Source organism: Chiloscyllium punctatum, chromosome 38, assembly GCF_047496795.1.
Source record: "Chiloscyllium punctatum isolate Juve2018m chromosome 38, sChiPun1.3, whole genome shotgun sequence".
Classification (NCBI taxonomy): domain Eukaryota; kingdom Metazoa; phylum Chordata; class Chondrichthyes; order Orectolobiformes; family Hemiscylliidae; genus Chiloscyllium; species Chiloscyllium punctatum.
In genome coordinates, this window is record NC_092776.1 from 21,744,927 (window position 1) to 21,767,985 (window position 23,059).

Genomic DNA, 23,059 nt, shown 5'->3' on the forward strand with positions numbered 1-23,059 from the left:
ACAGCACAAAACACAGGAATTATGATTAAATCAAATCTCAAAGAATAACAAAGCATTGATACATATTCTCCAGCAATTGCTACGTTGTCATTTCATGCACACATTCAGCTTTATTTCTTTTAGTACCCCTGAGGCTATCACTAACGCAATATCAGAAAGCCTACACAACATTACAAGTGAAGAATTTTTCCAACATACAAGAAAGAAATTGAAAGAAAAATACTTTCAGTTTTTTTTATTATGTTGAAGCTTCAAAACTGTTTTACATCGGTCCAGGTAAACACAAAATTTAAGTGAGCTGTTCTTTAATGATACAAATCTAAATATTTCAGTGTAAAATACTTATTTGTGCAATCACTTGACTGCTCCTGTCAGATGTGTATTTACAGATGTGATAACTTTACAATTTTATGAATTACCTAGCAAGACACAAATGGAATGAAACAAATTAGTAAAAAATGGTAATCACAGAACCTTTATCTGAAATATGAGGCAAAAAAAATGAGGCTTCCATACTCCTTAATACACAATTACTTGAAATGTGTTTCCAATATAGGTTAGAACTAAAATTCCATAGATCAGTGCAATTCAACACAAATGTTACATATAAAGAACAGCTTCTGTATACATAGTAGGGAAAAGTCCGAGATCATTGTCTACTATAAGTCTACGAGAAGATTTCCTTCAAATATGAAAACTGGAATCAGACACATTACTGAACCAAGTGTCCCATGCTAGCCTGATGCACTTTTTTTTAGAAATTACATCAAATTTCAGTTAGAAAAAGCAGATATTCTTTCAAATTTATTGTTTAGCTAAAGTGTTATGTGACAAACTCAGCCACCTAAACCCACCCAAGAAACAAAAAAAAGCATGAATTCAAGTTATTCTTCTACCCTGTGTCCTTCACCATTCCATATCTATCATTTCAATCAAGTGTTTATCAAAGTTACTTACATAATGACCACTGACAGAACTGCACAATCTGCTTTCCATGCTAAGATGTGTTTTCTTTCCTTTTGTCATATATAGTTGTCCCAGTAAACTAACACCAAAATGGATATACTATGTTTTTAAAAATGTAATTATGTGGGGTTTTCCCCTTAGATGTCTGCAATAAATAACATTTTTATAAATGCTCTCCTATACTGTGATTCAACAAGACAGCAGTGAAGTATTTTCTGCATTCCTTACAAAGACTGAAATGTAAACGCAGAATCCAGGAATATTATAAATTGCAACACTTGTATTTTTTCAAATAATTAGCATACTATTGATTTCTAATTATTGCTCCAGCACCATTGTAACATGCAAGCAACCATGAATCAAACCGCCTACTATATTATTCCATATGTCCACTGTAGAATAAAAATACCGCAGACTTCAGAGATGGTTACAAATGTGTCCACATTTACACATTTCTCTCCTCCCCCTTCACAGTTACCAAAATTGCAGTACCACATATATCAAAAACATTCATTCCCGTTAACATATTTGCATTAATACTTTGACAATCTTAAAAAGACTGATAGTTATTCATACACAATCAATTGCCTTCAACATGTTCCTAAAAGGGAAAAGAAATCTGTGGTCATTGAGCATTTTAAATTTTATTTTCATGATCGTTTTCAAAAATATGACTAATGATGTGAAAATGTAATAAATCAAAATGACAGCATGGAAGACAAGTCTAACCCCTATTGACTGGTACAGGACCCATCTCTGACTTTATATATGGAGATGACAGGGCCCACGTTTTAATATTCTTATGCTGTTGCCCCTTCAAAGTCTGAGGCTGTTGAGTGGCTTCATAAATAAAGCCATATCAAAAGGAAAAAAAGATTAAAGATAAACAAGTGAATTTTTATACAATTTATACACAAGTTCCTTGATGTGTTGGAGGGAGTTGTTTTCTGTTTCTAACTGCTGAGGTCTTCTCTTTGCACTCATTTGGTTTTTGTTGAGAAATATCTATAAGTGCACTGGCTATGGCAAGACCTGCAGAAACAAAAATGAAAAATGATTTACTTGGAGCTCCATTAGCCTTTACGACATACTGGTTGTTTTTCTGCACAGTGAAAAGACTATCCACTCCAACTTCGAAAAAGTGTTTTTGGTATGGCAATGCTGTTTGATTTCCATTAAATCAGGTCACTACAGAAGATCATTTTTCAAGATGTCACATAAATCATCTTATGAAATTCATTTATTGTGTTCTCCAGTCCAGTACTGTTCCTAGTTATCAAAGCAATACAATTAAATGAAGAACAATGCATTACTCAAAACTTGAGGTCTAAAGGAATTTCATTAACTATGTTACGATGAGTCACAGAAGCACTGGTCAAATAAATTTAAATGTACAGCAAGTTGAAGCCTTTATATAAATATAGTGCCTCAAATGTTCATTACAAACATTTTTTATTATGTTGAAGCTTCAAAATTGTTTTACATCAGTCCAGGTAAACACAAAATTTAAGTGAGCTGTTCTTTAATGATACAAATGTTCACTTTCTTTCAGGGTTTGAATTTCATATGTATCTGAAAACACTTCATTGAATTTTGAAGTGCTTTGAAGTATTTAAGAACAATTATGTTTTAAATAATTTAAGTCCTGAAGTGAATGGTTGGCTGAGATTGATTATGTGAGAAAATATCAGGTGGGAAAGAGGATATTTCATGAAATTAGTAGCATGAATACCTTTCTGCATGCAATATTGCTTAACATGTTACTGAAAATTTGTTCTACTTAAAAGAAAAGCAAATTAGATAATTAAACAGACTTCATGTATTACTTTCATCCAACATTTTCATTGCAGTTTTTCTCATGTGGGATGAATGCTGGTTTTCATGTATATACATGAAGAAGTAGTAAGTGTTGAACTTATACTTTATTTAGATATGCTAATCAATCCCACAGAGCCTTTGTCAAATTATATGAAGTAGCTCTGATTAACTTAGCTTTTCCCTAATACAAATATGCAAATCAATGTGTTCAATACAAATGTTTTTTAATATTCAATAGGTTCATAAAACTTTCAGTAAAACAGGTATAAAATATATGCAATGCTATTTGCTTCAAATTTCAATTAGATACATGAAACATAGAAGCTAAAAGCAAGAATAGGTTATTCAATCTTCCAGCCTTCTCTGCCACTCAAGGTGATCATGTCTGATCCTCTATCTCAATATCACATTCCTGCTTTCTCCTCACACCCCTTGATGACTTTAATATCTAAAGAGATATCTATCTTTTTCTTGAATATATTCAGTCACTTGGTCTCCACAGCCTTCCATATAGAATTCAATAGGTTCACCTCCCTTTGAGTGAAAACATTTTTCCTAACCTCAGTCTGAAATTGGTTGTCCTAACCTCAGTCTGAAATTGGTTGACCTATACCCTGAGATTATAACCCCTAGTTTTAGACCCATGAACCAAAGAAAACATCCTCCCTGCATCAAGTCTATCTAGTTTGCTGGAAATTTATAAGTTTTAATCAGATCCTTTTGCTTCTAAACACAGTGAATATAGGCTCAGTTGAACCAATTTCTCTTCGTAGGGCAGTCCTGCCATTTCCATATCAGCCTGGTGAACTTCCATGCACTCCCTCTATGACAAGCATATCTTTTCTTAGGCACTAATACTCCATCTGTGGTCTGACAAAGGTCCTGCATAACTGCAGTAAGTCATCCTTACCTCTGAATTCAAATCATTTTGCAAAGAGGGCCAATATGGCATTCACCTTCCTTATTGTTTGCTGTATTTGCCTGTCTATTTTCATTGACTGGTGTACAAACAGACCAGATTCTTTTGTAAATCCATATTTTTTGAATAAATCATCATTTAAGTAATACTGTTCATCTTTTTTTTAAACATTGAAGTGTATAAATTCACATTTAGCCATGCTGAACTGTGTCTACTCTGTGTTTGTTCACACACTCAACTTGTCTGAATTACTTTGAAATGTTGCCTTTGGTTCCCTTCTCTGGGTCATATATATATATATATATATATATATATATATCATGAATAGCTGAGGTCTAAGCACTGATTGTTTTGATACCCCACTACTCATTGCCTACTATCCTGTTTCCTCTTTTTCAACCAATTTTCAATCCATACCAGTGTACTATTTCCAATCTAGTATGCTTTAGTTTTGCCCACTAACCTCTTGTGTAGGACTTTATCAAAAGCCTCCTGAAAATCCAAATACACCATATCCACTGCTTCTTCTTTATCTAATCTACTAGCTACATCCTGAAAAAACTCCAGTAGCTTTAAGCATCATTTGCCTATCATAAACCTGTTCTTGCTTTGTGTATTCCCCAATAATACTTTCCAAATATTCTCTTAAGTCTTTTATGACAGACTCTAGCATTTTTCTCCACTACAGACATTTTCTTCCTCCCTTTTTAGACGGTAGGGTTATATTTGACACCGTCCAGTCTATAGGAGCTGCTCAAGAGTCTATAGAGTTTCCGAAGATGACCATCCAACGCATCCATTATTTCCAGGGCCACTTCCTTTCGTACCCTGGGATACAGATCAGCAGGCAATAATGATTGGTGATTTGTTAGCCTTTAACCCCATTAATGTCCCTAACACTATTATTTTATTAACACTGATTTTCTTGAATTCTTCCCTCTCACATTTCTGAGAGGTTATTTGTGATATTTTTTGTGAAGACAGAACCAAGTTCTTCTGTCACTTCTTTGTTCTCCATTATAATTTCCTACCTTCTGACCATTTGTCATTAGTATCCTTCTTCTCGTCATACATTTATATAAGGCTTTACAGTTAGGTTTTATGCTCTGTCCAGCTTTAGTCTCACACTCTATTTTCCCCTCTTGGTCAAAATTTTTGTCCTCTTTTCCTGAATTAAAAAATGTTCCCAATTCTTAGTCTTGCTGCTCCTTCTACCAATTTTATGTCTCCTCATTGGATCTAATACTTTCCCTAATTTCTTTTTCTAACTTTATTTGCGGCACATTTTCTATTTCATTTTTTGTGCCACGTAGGAATTACTAATCGTTGTAATTCATGCATACTTTCTTTAAATATTAACCATTGCCAAGTGTTCTGTATATTGAGATACCAATTCTTGAAAAAAGAATTGTGTTTTTAACCTTATTTGTTATCCTAACTTTATTTTGCATTATGGTCCATTTGTTTCTCATCCTTGTTTTTTCTGACTCCCATTTTTACCCCATTCTATGACTTCCTGATCAGCTTCCCGTCCCCCTTTCATTCTAGATTAAACTCTCTCTGACAGCATGAGCAACTCTTCGCCCACAAGACCACCACACATCCCCAGAGGACACTAGCCCCGGTGCAGTCCAGAAGCAACCCGTACTCCTTGTTTCAGTTTCATCCTCTCCAAAGCCAGCCTCAATGTCGCAGGAAACTGAATCCCCAATGCTACAATGTTTCCCCACCCGTGTATCATCTGGTATATCTTGTTATTCCTACTATCATGAGCACGTGGCATCGGTAGTAATCTTCATCGGTAGTCTATATAACATTATTGGGTTACCCCTCAGCCTTTACTTTTCCAGAGAATTTCAGGTCTCTCTTAACATTTGAAGGTAGCCTAGTTTTAATACCTAAAAACCTTCAAATTGTCTGAACTACAGATTATAGACCATCTTTATTCTAACTAGTCTTCATCAATCACAAATCAAACTGAGAACCAAATCTAACTAACCTGTGGCATCTGTATTTACTATTTTTGCAACCCAAGTTTCAAATTAAGCTTCCAGTAAACTATGCTCCAAATAACTCTGATAAATCAAACTTTAGATAATTATTGTATACACACCCTACTTCTGTGAATATGGTATTTACAGTAGGTATTTAGAATTGTATTTTCCTTATGGTGGGCTTGAAGAAATAAAAAAATGTTGCTATTTCAGGCATCGGTTGATGATATTTTCGTATTTGTTACCATAGAAAAGTACAATTGCTAAAAGTCAAGGTCATAGGTATTAGTCTGGTGAGCAAAATATAGAATTTTCTTTTTGAAACATCTCTTCCTCACATGAATGGAATTTAAACACAAGAGGGATAGAGGACACGGCTCCAGATGTGTCTCATAGAAATGGGTTAGAATAATGCACTTCTTTCAGGCATCTTACAATGGTGCCAAGGTTTTTTGTTTCTGCAACATATTATGTGCAGCTACTGAATCAATTGAAAGAGAATATTGTTGTCCACAGAGTTATAAATTCCAAAACTCATTGTGCTGCAGTAATAAATCGCGATAAGACATTATACTGTTATGGTACTTATAAGAAAGACAAGTATTTATATGACCCTGCCTGACCTCATAAGTACTTCTGGCATTTTCTGTTATATTTCAGTTTTCCAGTTTCTGCAGCATTTTATCTTTTGTGTTTATATGGTGGCTTTTGCATCCTCAGCATGTCATAAAGCATTTCACAGCCAATATAAAGTCTTTTTGATAGTCACTCACTGTCACCATATCAGCAAACATGACAGTCAACTTACACATGTCAAAATCCTGCAAACGGCACATTTAAAACTTTTTTGTTGGTGCTAGTTAAAATTTATTTGATTGAAATGACATAACTGTAAATAATAATATTGAGGTTAATTTTCACAATTAATGCAAATTGGTGCATATCCATCCTTTGTTTGTTCTAAAATCTAATAACTTGAACCACATTGAACAGGATTATTGCTTCCAGGGTCTGTGGAGGCAGGCGCACTCTTATTTTTCTTGATGGTTTGTGGGGTCACTGCTCCTTTCTGAAATCCCAACTGTAATCTTACATTTCTCCAAAAAGCAAATATCTGATACTCAACCACACAAATTCAAATAAAAGGAACAACTAAAGAAAATGAAGGCTGTAATTGGTTAAGCTAAAAGGATAATTGAAAACAGAACTTCAGTCAATTGTGTAAGTAATGAGTAAAGCACTTCTGGTATTACAAACATCAGTGTACAGTAAGTTTGCCTTCATTAGACAGGGAGTTAGGAAGTCTTGTTACAGTTTCATATTGGTTAGGCCACAGATTGAAAACACTGTAGCTCTGGATCCCTCCCCTGCAACCTGATTATCAAATGGACGTAAGTGTACAGAAGATGATGCAGAGGAGATTCACCAAGATGTTATCAGAGATGGAAAGTCTCAGTTATGAGGAGAGACTGGGTTGTTTTCTCCTGAGCAGAGGAGGCTGAGGTGGGGAACTAATTGAGGTAGGTGACAGTGAGGACTGCAGATGCTGGAGATTAGAGTCGACAGTGTGGAAAAGCACAGCAGGTCAGGCAGCATCCTAGGTGCTGGAAAATCGACATTGCGGGCAAAAGCCCTTCATCAGGAATTGAGGTATAGCAAATTATGAGAGGTGCAGATAAGGTAGGTCATTAGAATCCTTTCCCCATTGCAGATGCTTTCAAGGCTGGGGGCACAAGTTCAAAGTGAGAATTAAGTGGTTTAGAGGGGAACAAGGAAAGTTCTCCCCCCATAGAGGTTGGTGAAGATGTAGAACATGTTACATGAGATATATGATGGAGGCAGGTACTCTCACAACATTTAAGAAGCATCTAGACAAGCATTTAAAATGCCAGGGCAAGTACGGTATGGACCAAGAGTAGTTTGTTGGTTGGCATAGACATGATGGGCCAAAGGGGCCTGCCTCTATGTTGTGTGACTCTATCACTATATGATATCACAGAACCTTCAAGTCAGGTCCTAGCTTATGGGAAGACATTCAAAGAGAGGATGCAAATAACTCACTAGAATTGAATGATGTCAATAATAAAAAAAAGTACTATTAATATATTCCTTTATTAGAGTGTAATTAAGGGAAGGAAGCCAGACCATGTGATCTGCTGTTTTCTTCCCTTTAGGGCTTTTTCTCCCCATTAGGTTTAATGTCCTCCAAAACTCACACCTGCCCTGGTCCTAAGTATCCATCCCTTCTGCTCTCTCAGCCTAACTCCCACTAACTGTTCACTTTCCAACTTACCTTACTGGCTCACATGTTAGTTTATATTGTAATGCGCTATCCCTCTCCCCTTCAAATCTCTCTCATCACCTCTCCTCAAGCAACAAAACTTGAACATTTTGTTTTTACAAACTACTATCTGATCTCTCATCCCTGTTTCTTCCTCAAAGCCCTTAAATGTGTTGTTGCGGTGCCCATCTTTACCAGAACTTCATGCCTGAAACTTTCCAATCAGGTTTCTATCTTCTAATAGTTCTCAAACAGAACTTACCAAAATTACAAATACATCTGATTCATCGTGTCCAAGATAAAGCAAACTATCCCTCTAGTTCTCAATTTACATAATCTTTGACATGGTTCTACCTTTACTGCTTTTCTCTGGTAGGTCAGCAGACAGGGGCAGCACAGTGGCTAGCACTGCTGCCTCACAGCGCCAGGGACCCGGGTTCAATTCCCGGCTCAGGCAACTGTCTGTGTGGAGTTTGCATGTTCTCCCCTTGTCTGCGTGGGTTTCCTCCGGGTGCTCTGGTTTCCTCCCACAGTCCAAAGATGTGCAGGTCAGGTGAATTGGCTATGCTAAATTGTCCATAGTGTTAGGTGGACTTGTCATGGGTAAATGTAGGGGGAATGGGTGGGTTGCTCTAGGGAGGGTCAGTGTGGACTTGTTGGGCCGAAGGGCCTGTTTCCACACTGTAGGGAATCTAATCTAATATTGCTTGGCTAGGTAACACACTTCTCCACCATTGTTCAGCTTTGTGGCACTATACAGTCCATCATTATCTATGTTATTATTGCCAGAGAATCCCCTCCAAGGCTTCTTTTCCTGCTCCCATACTGTTATTTCTGATGTTCTACAAGGACTTATCCTGTGGTCCTTTGACTCATAACATACATCTGTACCTCTAGTACAGATGTATGGAAAACACATGGTCAGTTTCCACAAGACTGCAGACAACAGCTGACTCTAGTCACCACTCCTCCTCTCTTGATCTCTTCATTGACTCTCAATTACCATACTGCTTCTTCAAAATCTGGTCCTGAATGAGCAGTAATTTTCTCCAGCTCCACATTGGAAAGACTGAAACCAATTTGTCAGTTCTTGCCACAACCTTAGCTCCCTAGTCACTGAGGCTAAACCTTATTGTTCATAATCTTGGTGTCATGTTTGACCCTGGATGAGTTTCCAACCATGTATTTGTCATCATTAAGTTCACTTTTTTTCCATCATTGTAACATTTTCTGACCTTTCCTCAGCCTCAGACCATCACCTGTTAAAACCCCAATCCATTATTTCTTATCTCTCATCATGACGAAGCCAACAATCTGGCCAATCTCTTACATTTAAACTTCAATAACTATCTGCTATAAAATAAAACTCTGCTGCCTGTGTCCTGACTCATCCACAGAGTCCCTACAGTGTGGAAACAGGACATTCAGCCCATTGGGTGCACATCAATCCTCTAAAGAAACATCCCACCTAGACCAACATCACCCTCCCATCCTATCCCTGTAACCCAGCAATTCCAATGGCTAACCCACCTAGCCTGCATATCCATCAACATTCTATGGGCAATTTAGCATGGCCAATCCACCTAAGCTGCACATCTTTGGGCTGTGGGAAGAAACCAGAGGAAACCCACACAGACATGGGGAGAATATGTAAACTCCAGACAGACAGCTGTCCCAGAGTGGAATTGAACCCGGGTGCCTGGCACAATGAGGCAGCAGAGCTAATCACTGAGTGGATGTGTCACCCTGTTCACTCTCCACACTATACTCACTGACCTATACTGGTTTCTATTTAAACAATTTCTTGATTTCAAAATACTCATAATTTTTTTTCAAATCATCATTTTGCTCCACTACTTCCTATTTCCATAGTTATCTTTCACAGTATCCGACTTCCTCTAAATTCTTATTTCCATGGTTTCGATTAGTCCATTATTGGTAATGTGCCATTAGCTGTCAAAACATAAGCTGGGCTGTGGAATTTCCTCCCTAAAGCTCTCTAGTTCTCACAACTCCTTTACATCACTCCTTAAAACTTGCTCTTAATCTGCTGTTAAGTGCTCTGGGATGCTATGTTAGAGATGCTAAATAAATGCAGTCTGTTCCCTTATCCTCCCTCTATGGGAGGTTAACAGGAAATAACTGACTGAGCAGTAACTATTTATCATTGCTACACTGCAACAGTAAAGTGATGGAAGGTGTCACCAACAGTGCCAGGCGGAACACTGCTTCTGACCTCATGGCCTTAGTTCAAAACAAGTGAGGTGAGAATGACAGCCCTTATCATTAAGGCCACATTTGATCAAGTGTCATGTCAAGAAGCTTTAACAAATCTATATCATTCAAATCTCAATCTCTAGACCTACATAATACCTAGACTTGGATTGACTAGTTGCAGTTATCATTAGCACTACACAAGTGACAGATGATGTTCAATTGCCCCAACATCCTGGGGGAGTTACCATTGACCAGAAACTGAAATATACTAGCCATACAAATATATTGACTTCAAGAACAGTTTAGATGCTAGGAATCCTGCAGCGAGTAATTCACCTCCTGACTCTCCCCAGCCTATCTAACATCAACAAGGCACAAATCAGGGAGCATGATGGAATACTTCCCACTTGCCTGGATGACTGCAGCTCCAACAACACTCAAGGAACTTGACACCAATTCAAGATACAGTAGCTGTTTGATTGGCACCATATCCACAAATTCACACCCTCCACCAGCAAAACTCAGTAGCAGCAGTGTAGATGCACAGTAGAAATTCGCCAGGATTTCTTAGACTACACAGATCAACCTCAACACATGATCATCTAAAAGGTCCCTTGCAAGGCATTTACCATCCTAACAGTTGTAACTGGGTTAAAATCCTGAAAGTGCTTTTCTAACAAAATTGTGCATCGACCCACACCAAATGGAGTGCAAAGGTTCAAGCAAGCTGCTCCCTACCATCTCCTCATGAGCACACAGGGATGGGCAATAAATACTGGCCACATCCCATGAAAGAACAAAAAAAATCAAACTCTTATTTACTTTAGAAAGTTTGGTTACAAGTCAATATTATCATTCTGAATGTGTTAAAATGTCTCACAGTTTAAAGCTTTTAATAATGGTTTGTGAAGGTTTGTGGCTCAGGTTGAGGTTCAGGGTGTAGGTTTGCTCGCTGAGCTGTATGTTTGATATCCAGACGTTTCATTACCTGGCTAGGTAACATCATCAGTGGCAACCTCCAAGTGAAGTGAAGGTGTTGTCTCCTGCTTTCTATTTATATCTTTCTCCTGGATTTTGGGGTTTGTGGTGATATCATTTCCTGTTCGTTTTCTGAGGGGTTGATAGATGGCATCTAGATCTATGTGCTTGTTTATGGTGTTGTGGTTGGAGTGCCAGGCCTCTAGGAATTCTCTGGCATGTCTTTGCTTAGCCTGTCCCAGGATAGATGTGTTGTCCCAGTCGAAATGGTGTTTTTTTTCATCCGTGTGTAGGGCTATGAGGGAGAGGGGGTCATGTCTTTTTGTGGCTAGCTGGTGTTCATGTATCCTGGTGACTAACTTTCTTCCTGTTTGTCCTGTTTGGACAAACCTAAAGCCTAAAGCTTAGGTTTACATCCTAAAGCTTTTAATAATGTTTTCCTTTATCAGATGATCAGATTCACTATTAAGTACAATCAATTGTAACTGTAAAACTCTGAAAGGGAAACAATTTTGTTTTGAATCCGTACAGTGTGGCAACAGGCCCTTTGGCTCAACAAGTCCACATCGACCCTCCAAAGACCCACTCCCATACTACTCGACATGTAGCCTGACTAATGCACCTAACCTGCACATCCCTGAACACTATAGGCAATTTAACATGGCCAATCACCTAACCTGCACATCTTTGGAGTGTGGGAGGAAACCAGAGCACCCGGAGGAAACCTACGCAGGTACAGGAGGAATGTGTAAACTTCACACTGTCACCCATGGCTGGAATCAAACCCAGGTCCCTGGAGCTGTGAGGCGGCAGTGCTAACCACTGAGCTACCATGTTGCCCACAGTACTTAGTACTTAGGGAATTTGAAAATCTGTAGTTTTTACATATGAAGAGTACAGTATGGTGTGCTGACATGTTTGACAAATAATATACCTAAATAGGTTAAGTAGTGCAAATGGACTCCTATACATATGCAAGGATAAGGCACATGCAAGATGTCAAGCTTGAAAATTTCCAAGTTAATTTTATTTGCTTTTCTGCAACCAAAATTCCAAATTAAACTCATAAGATTTTAATACAATCAAAGCTAAAGCAAAAGTGGTTTTGATGATAGATTACAGCGGGAAACACTGGTCTGCACTTCTGCTCCTGAGGCATGAGTTAAGTGTCAGGAAATGTCCCAGCATGCATCACCTCCTTCTGGCGAAACTGGCTGTCAGATAAAATGTTTGCTCTGGCGGAGTGAGAGTGGGGGTAGCAGGCATGGCAGTGGAACTGGGAGGTAGTCAAGGTTTCAGCATGCTGTGGTAGGCTATTTAAAAGGCCCCCATTGCTTCTCAGAGTTGTTTCCATGAACTTTATGCTTGCTGGTCTTCAACCATCACACTCCATCAGCCTTTCAGCCACTCCCAATCTCAATCAGGTCCCATATTAATCCGCACTCCCAACTGAGCACCTGGCTCATTATCGACCCTGTTTCCCTTCTAATGATAACCAACATTCCCCAACTTCATGTCCCATGCAAGTTAGTGCCAACTCATGACCTCCACCATCACCATGGAGAGGTACCTCAAGAGCCATTCTGAAATGAAAATGAAGAAAAGGTGTAATTATATAATTTATCCTCTACTCTAGTTAAAAAAAACACTGACATTCATGAAAGCCTGTTCGAAGCTTAAGCCCACATCAAAGAAAAATAATAATTTATTAACCATTTTGGGCTTCAGAGTATGAACCTGAGGCCCTTCTACTGAGACAATTACAAATGTGGAAAGCAGCCAAATATTGATAACAACATAATGCCATCTCTGTGGAAATGATAACAAACAACTACTTTGCCATAACATTTTTCAAACTCCAGTTGACACAGGCGGCTAGTTAAATTAAAAAAAAAGTGGCATCATCAAGTTAAAGGGAATCAGTGACATTCCTGGTCACCTTTTGAAACTGCATGTGATCAGTGAATTTAAAGAACAGGCATAGTACATGTGTTCATTTTAATCCTGTGTAAAATATCAAGAGGTTATACAGCAGAAGACTTTCAGAGAAATTTGTTTTAAAAAATTGTTTATTTTAAAACACTAAGTAATCCAAAAATGATCACTAGATTCATTCACATATTCATACACACACAAACTCATTCAATAGAGATTAAATTACTTACAGTGTGGAAACAGGCTCTTTGGCCGAAACAAGTCCACACCGACCCTCCGAAGAGCAACCCGCCCAGACCCATTCCCCTACGTTTACCCCTTCACCTAACACTACAGGCAATTTAGCATGGCCAATTCACCTAACTTGCACATTTTTGGACTGTGGGAGGAAACCAGAGCATCAGGAGGAAACCCATGCAGATACGGGGAGAATGTGCAAACTCCACAGACAGTTGCCTGAGGTGGGAATTGAACTTGGGTCTCTGGCACTGTGAGGCAGCAGTGCTAACCACTGTGCCACCGTGCCCATAAGAGGTTTCAGGACTGCTCAGAAGTCTTCTTTAGGAGAACAGTGGTCAAGGAATTTAAACACATGGGGTGGAAGAGGTTTGCAAGAATCCTATTAAAAGGATGAGGTTAATTTCTCATTGTTTCTTCAGAAAATAAATAAGTTAGATGTGATTGATGTCTGGGTTCTCGGTCACCTTTTCTGCAGGCCAGACGAAGCATATATGCAAGGGGTCTGATATTTCCCCAAGTGTTGCTGCCTTTTCATTGTCTTTCTTTGCTGCAGGCAGCATTTTTGTTTAAACTCAAAAAGGCAAACATAGCCATCTCACCGTGTGAATCCTCACAATTGCAGTTTCTTTACCAAAAATGGTCTTAAATTGATGAGCCACATGCAACCATATAGATCAGAAGCAGGAGTAGGTTCCTTGAGCCTGTTTTACTGTTCAATGTGATCTGATTAATTATCAATCCCCCCCCCCCCCCCCTCAACCAACAGCGTCCTTCCCCTTAGCTTTCAAGAAACAATCCAAAATTATGTTCAAAAGATTCAAATATCCTGCTTTTCCACCTTGCAGCAAGAGTACTCCAGAGACTCTTGCAATCTTCTATGAGAAAAAGAATCTCTTCTCATCTCTATCTTAAACAGGTTACCCTTTATTTTAAAACAGTGACTCCTAGTTCTAGATTCTTCTACAAAAGGAAACTGGATCTAATATGTTTCAATCAAATGAGTGCTCACTCTCTAAACTCCAGCTGACACAAGCCTATCCTGTCTGACCTTTCCCCATAAAGCAAGCCAGGCATTCCAAATATTAATTCAATAAACTTTCACAACCTACTTTCAATGCATTTATATTCTTCCTTAAATAAAGTGTCAAATACTGTACATAGTATTCCAGATGTGGGCTCATCAATGCTGTACATAACTAAACCATAACTTCCTTAGTTTTGTTTTCAGTTCCCCTTTCAATAAACAATAACATTCTATTAGCTACCCTAATTACTTATTGCACCTGCTTAATAACCTTTTGCCTCTGCATCTCAGAACTCTGTAATCTCTCATAATTTAGATGATAATCTTTTTATTCCTCCTGCCAAATGGACAATTTCACATTTTCACACAATGTATTCCATTCACCAGATCATTGCCCACTCATGAAACCTATTTATGTATCATTGCAGCCTCTTTATCGTTTAATATGTTAAATTTCAATCCACAAGAGATTAATCATTCAATCTAATCTGGCAAATTTGACATAGAGATGGTCATCAACATTTGTTGAATGACCACGACACATGAAAGGATTGTTATTGGCCAATTCAATTCCCTTTCTAAACAAGGTCATGGGCTGGAAACAGTTAAGATTGCAAACAGAAAATGCTCTTTTCAGGAATTCAGGGAAGGAATCCATCAAGAAGCAGTCAATCTAATGTATGTGCTACTGTGCATCGGTTAACCAATAGCTTTCTGAAAATGCATATAAATATATCTGACAGCTTTCCACTGAAGGTTTTTAACTAATAAATCTTTGCCTTGGTGATGTTAAGGGTAATCTGTTTTTACTTCATCCTTCAGCCTGAGAGAGATCATCCCAAGAGATGGGTACATTGAATCTTTCCAAGTAATGTGAAAACTATACACTACAGGACAATAAAAAACAAAGAGAACATTACAATACAATAAATTGTGTTCAATTCTTCCAAGAGTATGCAATGGAAAATGCAGCTGTGAACCAAGCTTTAGCAGCTGACATTATTTTGGAATGTTTTGGCTTTTACTATAACAAATGTAATTTATTAATTTGTTGAACAGTAATTTATTCAATTGAAATTTGTTTTTAATTACCATCAATTTTTCGATTTGCTTTTTTGAAGGAGGATTGGAGGAAAGTTAAATCCTGACTACACAATAAGTACTTTTCTACCTGATTTTCATTTAGCCAATAAAGTGTGCTGAGTTCAAAATTTCTAGTAGGAGCGATGAGGCTGTGAAGGATTTACTTTGACACAACCTTAGATATAAGTTTGAATTATCAATCCATTTAACTCAATTGCTTCACAACGGGGTTTTCCAAACACAAGTGACATTAATGCATGTGAGAGTTCATCTGGCTTTGATGCATAATTCAGCAGATGATATAACCTTGAGTTGGTAAATCAATGAAGTGCTGAGTGAGCTTTGTATTGTTGCCATAATCTTTAATTTAAGAGATGTAAATGATCTAATGGCACTACTCAATGCTCAACAGATTTCTTTTCTTGTTCTGGGCAACAATCCTTAATTCATGACTTCTGAACGGTTATTCAATATTTGTTGCTTGTGGTGCCATATTTGTCCACTTAACTTTAAGTACACTTCAAAAATAATACATCGATTGTGATATTCTTGGGCCATTTTGGACGCAAGTTCTACATAAAGTACAAATGTTCTCTTTATTCTTTCCTTATGTGAACAGAAAGGTTTCTGTTTAATATAAAGCTAAGTGACCACCTATACCATATCAGTTCACTGCACACATTGCAGGCCCTGTCCACACTTTCTTTAATATTGGAACAATTATTCATCCCAGGAGAGCAAATTGCCAGAATTACTCTTCAGAGATCAAGGCAACCCTTTAATGATACCTTTTGTTGTAATGAAAATCAGGCAGATTTTACAAGGAATGAGAAAATTATCCCCATTATGTTATAGTATCATGTTTTGTTTTTTACTTTAACAAATGTGAACTTTATTATTAATAATCCTTTAAAACTGTTGACTTTAACAATTTAATCTCAAAAAAATCAATGTTTTCAATTTTGATGAATTTACATTATACAAAGTATCTTCTAGGCTAGTTTTGGCATAAGCCTGTATTACACAGATAGTGAAGTTGCCTTCTGTATAAAATTAAATTATTCTAATGTGCTTTTGAAGTTAATGAGGTGCTACTAATCCCCCCTAATTTTTGGCATAATTTAGTTTTACGAAAACCATTAAACCATGGGCAAAAGGTTGCTTTTGGGAGGAATACGAATGTGTGATAGCGTATCCCTGGACGTGATAATCATCGATACATTATTCATATTATATTAATGACATGCAGAGAGTGTAATGGAGAAGGACAGTGTACATATCTCAGAATGTTTGGCTCAGGACATGGTTACATTTTAACAGGAAGTAGAACTGATGTGTTTTTTTTGGATAGAAATAAAGTGGAATGAGATTGTGACTTAATATTCTTGTGAATCTACGAATTTCTGGCTACTTGTAAAAAAAGTCTTGTACAAAAAAGCTTAAAATCAGTGGTTGTTACTATGTACATTAAGCTGCAAAAGAAGCAAATCTGATGTGAGAAAAACCTTTTCACACACCATGTAATTAGCATCTGGGACTTAATGCCTGGAACTGTGGTGGAGGCAGGTTCAATTCAGGCATTCAAGAGAGCATTAGATGATTATTAACACAAAGGGGAAAGGAAAGAGAATGGCACTAAGTCATAATGCTTGTCCAGAGAGCTGGTAGTGGGAGCAAATTTTATTGTTGTGATACCAATCAAGTAGGCCGCATTTTCCTGGGGTGTTTCAAGCTTCTTGAGTGTTGTTGGAACTGTGCTCATCCAGGTAAGCGGGGAGGATAACATCGTACTCCTGATTTGTGTCCTGTAGATGGTGGAAAGTCTTTGGAGAGTCAGTAGGTGAGTTATTTACTGCAGTACTGAGCCTTTAAGAGGGATTTGTTCTCCACTGTTTTTCTTACTGAGAGGTGTTTCAAGTGGTACTGGAGTATCTGCTTCAGAAGCAGCAGGTAAACAACTTTGAGCACTGTGTGTTTTCTTAAAACTAGACAAAAGAAGCATGAGTGGGTGAACTCAGGCTGACACAGCCCTCATGTTTAATTTTGCTTTCAGTAGAAGTTGGGGTTTTTGGCTTTGAAACGGCTAGATATAACTGTCTCTGCTGCAGTTAAAAGTTTGAATTCTTTCTCTGTTGCTAGATTGCTTATTTCAGTGTTTCTTTCTCCTGGACTGGAGATAGCATGTGAGAAAACCTGCTTTGCTGAATTTGTCTTTGCCAAGGGTCTGCTTATGGGCTGCTGCTATATTGGAACAGTTGATGATTAGTAGTTAAGGAATATATTATTTTGTTAAGTATTTTTATTCAGTTAAAGTTATGCCAATTTTTTTTTTGCTTTATTCTTACACAACAGTTAAAATACAAGTGTGTTTTGCTTAAAACCTGTAGTTTGACCAAGCGAATCACATCTGGAACACAATGGCTTACACTTGCCTTTAAATAAGTTAAAAGTTAGAGTCTAGGCTATCTCCTTGATATGTTTTGAGGGGGGTTAGTCTGGTCCATATCAGCAGGATTTCTAGCCTCTGACCTGAGGTGATGTGTAAGTATATAAGGCTGGTCAAGTTCAGTTTTTGGTTAATGGTAACTCCCAGGACATTGTTAGTAGGACATTCAATGTCATTATCATCACTGAATGTCAAGGTGCAATGGTTAGAGTTTCTCTTGTTGGAGATGAACATGGTTTGGTACTTATGTAGCATGAATATTTCTTGCCACTTATCAGCCCAGGCCTAAATACTGTCCTGGTCTTGCTGCATTTGGATATGGATTGATACAGCCTCTAGGGAGTTGCATATAGGGATGAACATTTGTACAATCAGCAGCAACATCCCCATTTTTGACCTTATGATGAAGGGAAGGTTATTGATGAAACTGTCGAAGATTTTTGAGTCTAGGAACACCGCAGAAATATCCTGGATATCTTGAGATGACTGATCTCCAACAATGACAAACTTTTTTTTACGTGAAGTATGATTCAAAACAGTGGAGAATTTTCCCTCTAATTTTCATTTACTCTAGTTTTACTAGGGCTCCTCATTGCCACACACATTCAAATGCAGTCTTTAACATTAGGGCTGTTTCTGATTTAAAGCCAGGAAGCAACTGGTGTTCATTCTTGACCAATGAAAAGTCCAAATTCACAAGGTTTAAAATGATCAGAAATGCCTGTTAAAACTAATCATCAATATTGTTGCAGAGCATTGTAGAGCTCTAGAAATCAAGATAGCATCCCCTGAGGAGGATCAAAGGGAATTCCTAACAGCTATGGCATACTGTAGCTTGATCCCAACAGAAGTGATGGAAATCTCAAGATTTTGTAATGCAATGAGAATGCCTGAATGGCCACTCCCTTTTCATTGTATCTGTTATTTTTCAAAACCATAAAAACATTCTCAAGGAGTTAAATACAGAATTTTTGGAATCACTGCTTTTACGACCTCTTTGAAATCAAAACCAAGGACAGCATAACCTTGTCAAAGGAGCAGCAACAACACACTAACAAATATAATACTTAAATGTGGATAATAAGTCTATGTTCTTCTCAGAAGCTGAGCTTAATTTTTTCGGTGGAAAGGATAGCCAGACAACTTGGAGCTAAGTTCCAAACATGAGTCATAGTACACTCTAAACATTATGTTTCTCTGTCCAAGACCGGCTGAGGTTCTTTTGCACTTTTCGTTTTTGTTTCATCTTGCGGCTCTCTTGTTTTATTGTCCCTATTTGGACCGACATGAAAATGGAAATTTGCCTGGTTACTGAATCTGCTTTGATGCAGCTGTGCCTGACATGATATTTTAGAGTAGCCTATTGCTGATTGGTGTATCACAGACTTTAATATAAAATTACATGAAATCACCATGTATGTTAATAATTTTAAACAGGCTGACAATTATTATTTCTTGTCATGACTGACTTGCAGTTAAATCCTGTTAGCAGGCAGGATAAATGTATGCTGACATCCATTGAAGCAACTTACTTGAGCATCCACTTTCTGGACAGAAAATGTTGGCATATCTGACAAGATAGTGTCATTGATAACTGTAAAGTTAGATCTAGGGTGCACACTGGAGATGTATTAGGTTTCATGAATAAGTCATGAATAATGCAAAGATGTGTCACAAATAACCAAGGAAAACCTTTGGCCAAGTGGATTTTGCTTCTGTGGGTTTTTGTTGGGCAAATGAGAAAATCTGGAAAAACATGCAGCAATTCCTTCAAAGTAACATCAGTTGTTCTGCTTTAATTTATGGCACTACATCACACCTATAAACACATAGCAGTTCCTTGTGCACTCCTCTATGATGACTTTGGTGGCCATTAATTAAGTGAAAGGATAGTGAGTGCAGCTCCTGCTCTTTATCTGCTTCCACTCCAACAAAGTGCATGGCTAGAATGCTAGTGAACAATCTGCCTGAAAATCACCAAGTGAGGCCTTTAATGGCTACTTAATGTCCACATGAGGGGTTCATCTTACTGCTGTTGATATTAATTCAGAGACAGGTGACAGAGTCCCCATGTGGGAAACACAACAAGTAAAAGCATTTAGGGTTGCTTGTGGAGTCCCAAGGAGAGGGAAGGGTCAGCTGAAACCCAATCCCCACTCCCCAGAGTCTCCTTTCCTGCCACCACTCACCTCTGGCCTAGGATCCAGTGATTATATAGGCCTGAGGTGGGTACGGAGCTGCTATTCAACAGAGTGATTGACCAGACACTATCGACAGGTAATGTCCAAAATATTTTTAGGAAGATGATTTTCCTTTTATATTGTACTGAACTCCAGAGGCACTACTGATATGCTATCCACGTTCAGCCATTTTTCACAACTCAATATTGTAAAATGGAAACAAAATCCCGAAATCTTTGAACCATAACAACAACTTCAAACCTGTCAAGTTTGTTTTTTAAAGTAAAACTTGTCTTTCTTTGACTGTAAACTATGACCTATCTTACCATTGTCCTTTCTTAGGCACAGATTTAAAGAACAAAATCAAAAACAGAAACAACAGAAACAGAAATCAAAAACATTATGAACTTCATACTATGGTATAAACCATTCTATCATATGTGGAGGAATTAGAATATACCTAAGGGATGGAAACCACTCAATGTTTTTCCATCATGTTTACATATAACAACTAGTTGCATTTACGTTTAACTAAATGTAATTGTTTCCCTTTTTAACAGAACAGAAATCACTGTCAGATAGAAGACATGGGAGCAGAAAGCTTTTTGATGAAGTAATTGTTTTAATTATATATCACAACTAGAGTCACTCAAAAGATGTTTCGCTGCTTTACGAAACATTGCAGCATTTAACTATAATTCCTATTAAATCCTCTTGAGCCCTATTCTAAGCAAAATAATGTGCTCATATGGTATAATTAATATATGAAAACACAAAGCAGTCACGAACAGAAATAAGAAAAAAAATCCAAAAGAGGGCCTAGGGTGTACAACTTGGGTTTCTTTTTTCTCTTCCTGACTAGTTAAATTCTCAGTTGATGAATATAAGGTTATTATATTCTAGATGATAATGAAGTTGGGAAAGACTTTTAAAACTTGTCCCACAGAGCAACTTGTGGTTTGAAAATCAAGGCAGTCAATGTGGAAATTTATCATGGTAAGTAATGTCAGAAAAATATTTTCTAAAACCATGACAATAGGAAATAAGATTTCTGTGTTTAGAATTTTTATTATTCAGACTGTTCAGAACTGGATGTAAGCAGTCATGCTTCATGGCTCACCATTGAACTGCAATGACTGGCATGCTGTTCGGTCTTATCCATTTTAATCAAGTATCTTTTTCATAAGGTGCTTTTTATTTTGTAAATCTAAAATCTCAATGGTATTGAAAATGATCTATTTAAGTACAATTGTTGCTAGAAATCAAAACAAAGTAAGATATTGCTATATTTCTAGTTACTAATGCAATCAAGAAATAGGGAAGCATGGGAATATGACTCTGAGGTATATGAACAGCTGTAATCTAGAATGACAGAATGATGGGAGGAATGGCCTAATCTTGCCACTATGCTCCTTTAACATTTTTAAGCTTTATTTTTCTGGACCTTTTTCTTTCTTAAGCCAAATGTCATTTCCATCTTTTTGTTTAGCAATTTGAGTTTGAAATATTCACTATAAATTAACACTTCTTTGCTTATACCTGTGCTGTTCATTTCCCAAGCTTTCAATCTGATTGGTTAAGGAGATACACAAATCTCAGTCAGATCTGAAATGCCTTTGGGGATGTCACTCAAATTTCCAGCAACTTGCAGGCAAAATCTCACTATTATTAAATGGAAAAGGATAATTATCGAACAATGGGCACTTGAGGTCTTATGTTTGTGTTCTTTTGCATAAACCATGGACAATTCTAAGACACAAAATTTTCGAAAGAATCTAAGAAAATGCATTTGTCACTGCAATGAAAACACAAGTAACCATCCCTTTCATTACAACCCAAACTTTTAATATTTATTCTAATTAAATTGCATTAGGTACTTGCATATAAAGATGTGTTTTTAGTTGCTATCTGTATTTATTAAACAACCTGTATGCAATGAGAACTTCCTTTGTCACATGCTGATCTTTAAAATAGAAGTTATAATGATGAAAGAATGAACATTTACAATCCAAGTGGGGTACATGCAGTTTACATTATTAATATCTTTAGTCTGCTGCATTGAACACTGACAATAATGGGAAGTGCTGCCCACGTTAATTAAAAACTCATTTTGCATCATTCATAAAACAACAGGCCGTTGAATAAAAATTCAAAATGCCTACAGTCTCCTATGGAAAATTCCTCAAGTAGTCTTAAAAGCATACATTGGTGACTGCTGCAAAATGTTTAAAAATACAGTAAATATGAGGCTTCTGGGAAGACACATCAGCAATACAGAATATCAAAGAAAATACACATAAATATTACAAGACTTCCATTGCGTTGAAGCTGACCAGAAGCATTTCCCAAAGCACTATATACATTTGTTTGAAATCAGGAGTTATGAAACATGGAATGAGTAACGAAAGATTCAAGCTCTGTAAACATTTGGAATAAATCAGAAGATTCAAAACAGTATCATCCTCTTCCACTAAATAAACAAAATGTTATAAAGCAGTGTGCAAGCCTGGGTCATTGAGTGCCAAAACTGTTTAGGAACGCTTTCTGATAACCTGCATTTCCAGCTTTTACCCTTTTTTTTCATTTCAAATGAAATCAAGCTCTTCTATTTTTTGAACTGAAGTTTTACTTGTGTTTCCTTTGCAATGTATACATTCAAATAAATCTTCAAAGTTTTAAACATTAGGAACCTATAGTTGCACAAGAGCTGGCTTGCATCAAAGAGTAAAGAACAAAGAAAATTACAGCACAGGAACAGGCCCTTTGGCCCTCGAAGTCTGCGCCAATCCAGATCCTCTATCTAAATTTGTTGCCTATTTGCCAAGGAACTGTATCTCTCTGCTCCCTGCCCATTCACGTATCTGTCTAGATACAGCTAAAATGACGCAATAAGGCCCACCTCTACTATCTCCGCTGGCAACACATTCCAGGCACCCACCATCCTCTGCGTAAAGAACTTTCCACACATATTTCCCTTA

General features: G+C 37.4%; 1 protein-coding gene across 2 annotated transcripts in view; it reads right to left on the reverse strand.

The window, feature by feature from the left end:
* Positions 1 to 232: 232 nt before the first annotated feature.
* atrnl1b (attractin-like 1b) overlaps positions 233 to 23,059 on the reverse strand; it is a 928,830-nt gene continuing 906,003 nt past the window's right edge. For both annotated transcript variants that reach the window (XM_072557357.1, XM_072557356.1), the window contains one exon: positions 233 to 1,998. In XM_072557357.1, the coding sequence (XP_072413458.1) occupies positions 1,874 to 1,998 (125 nt within the window). In that variant the 3' untranslated portion in view covers positions 233 to 1,873. The remainder of the gene's footprint in view (positions 1,999 to 23,059) is intronic.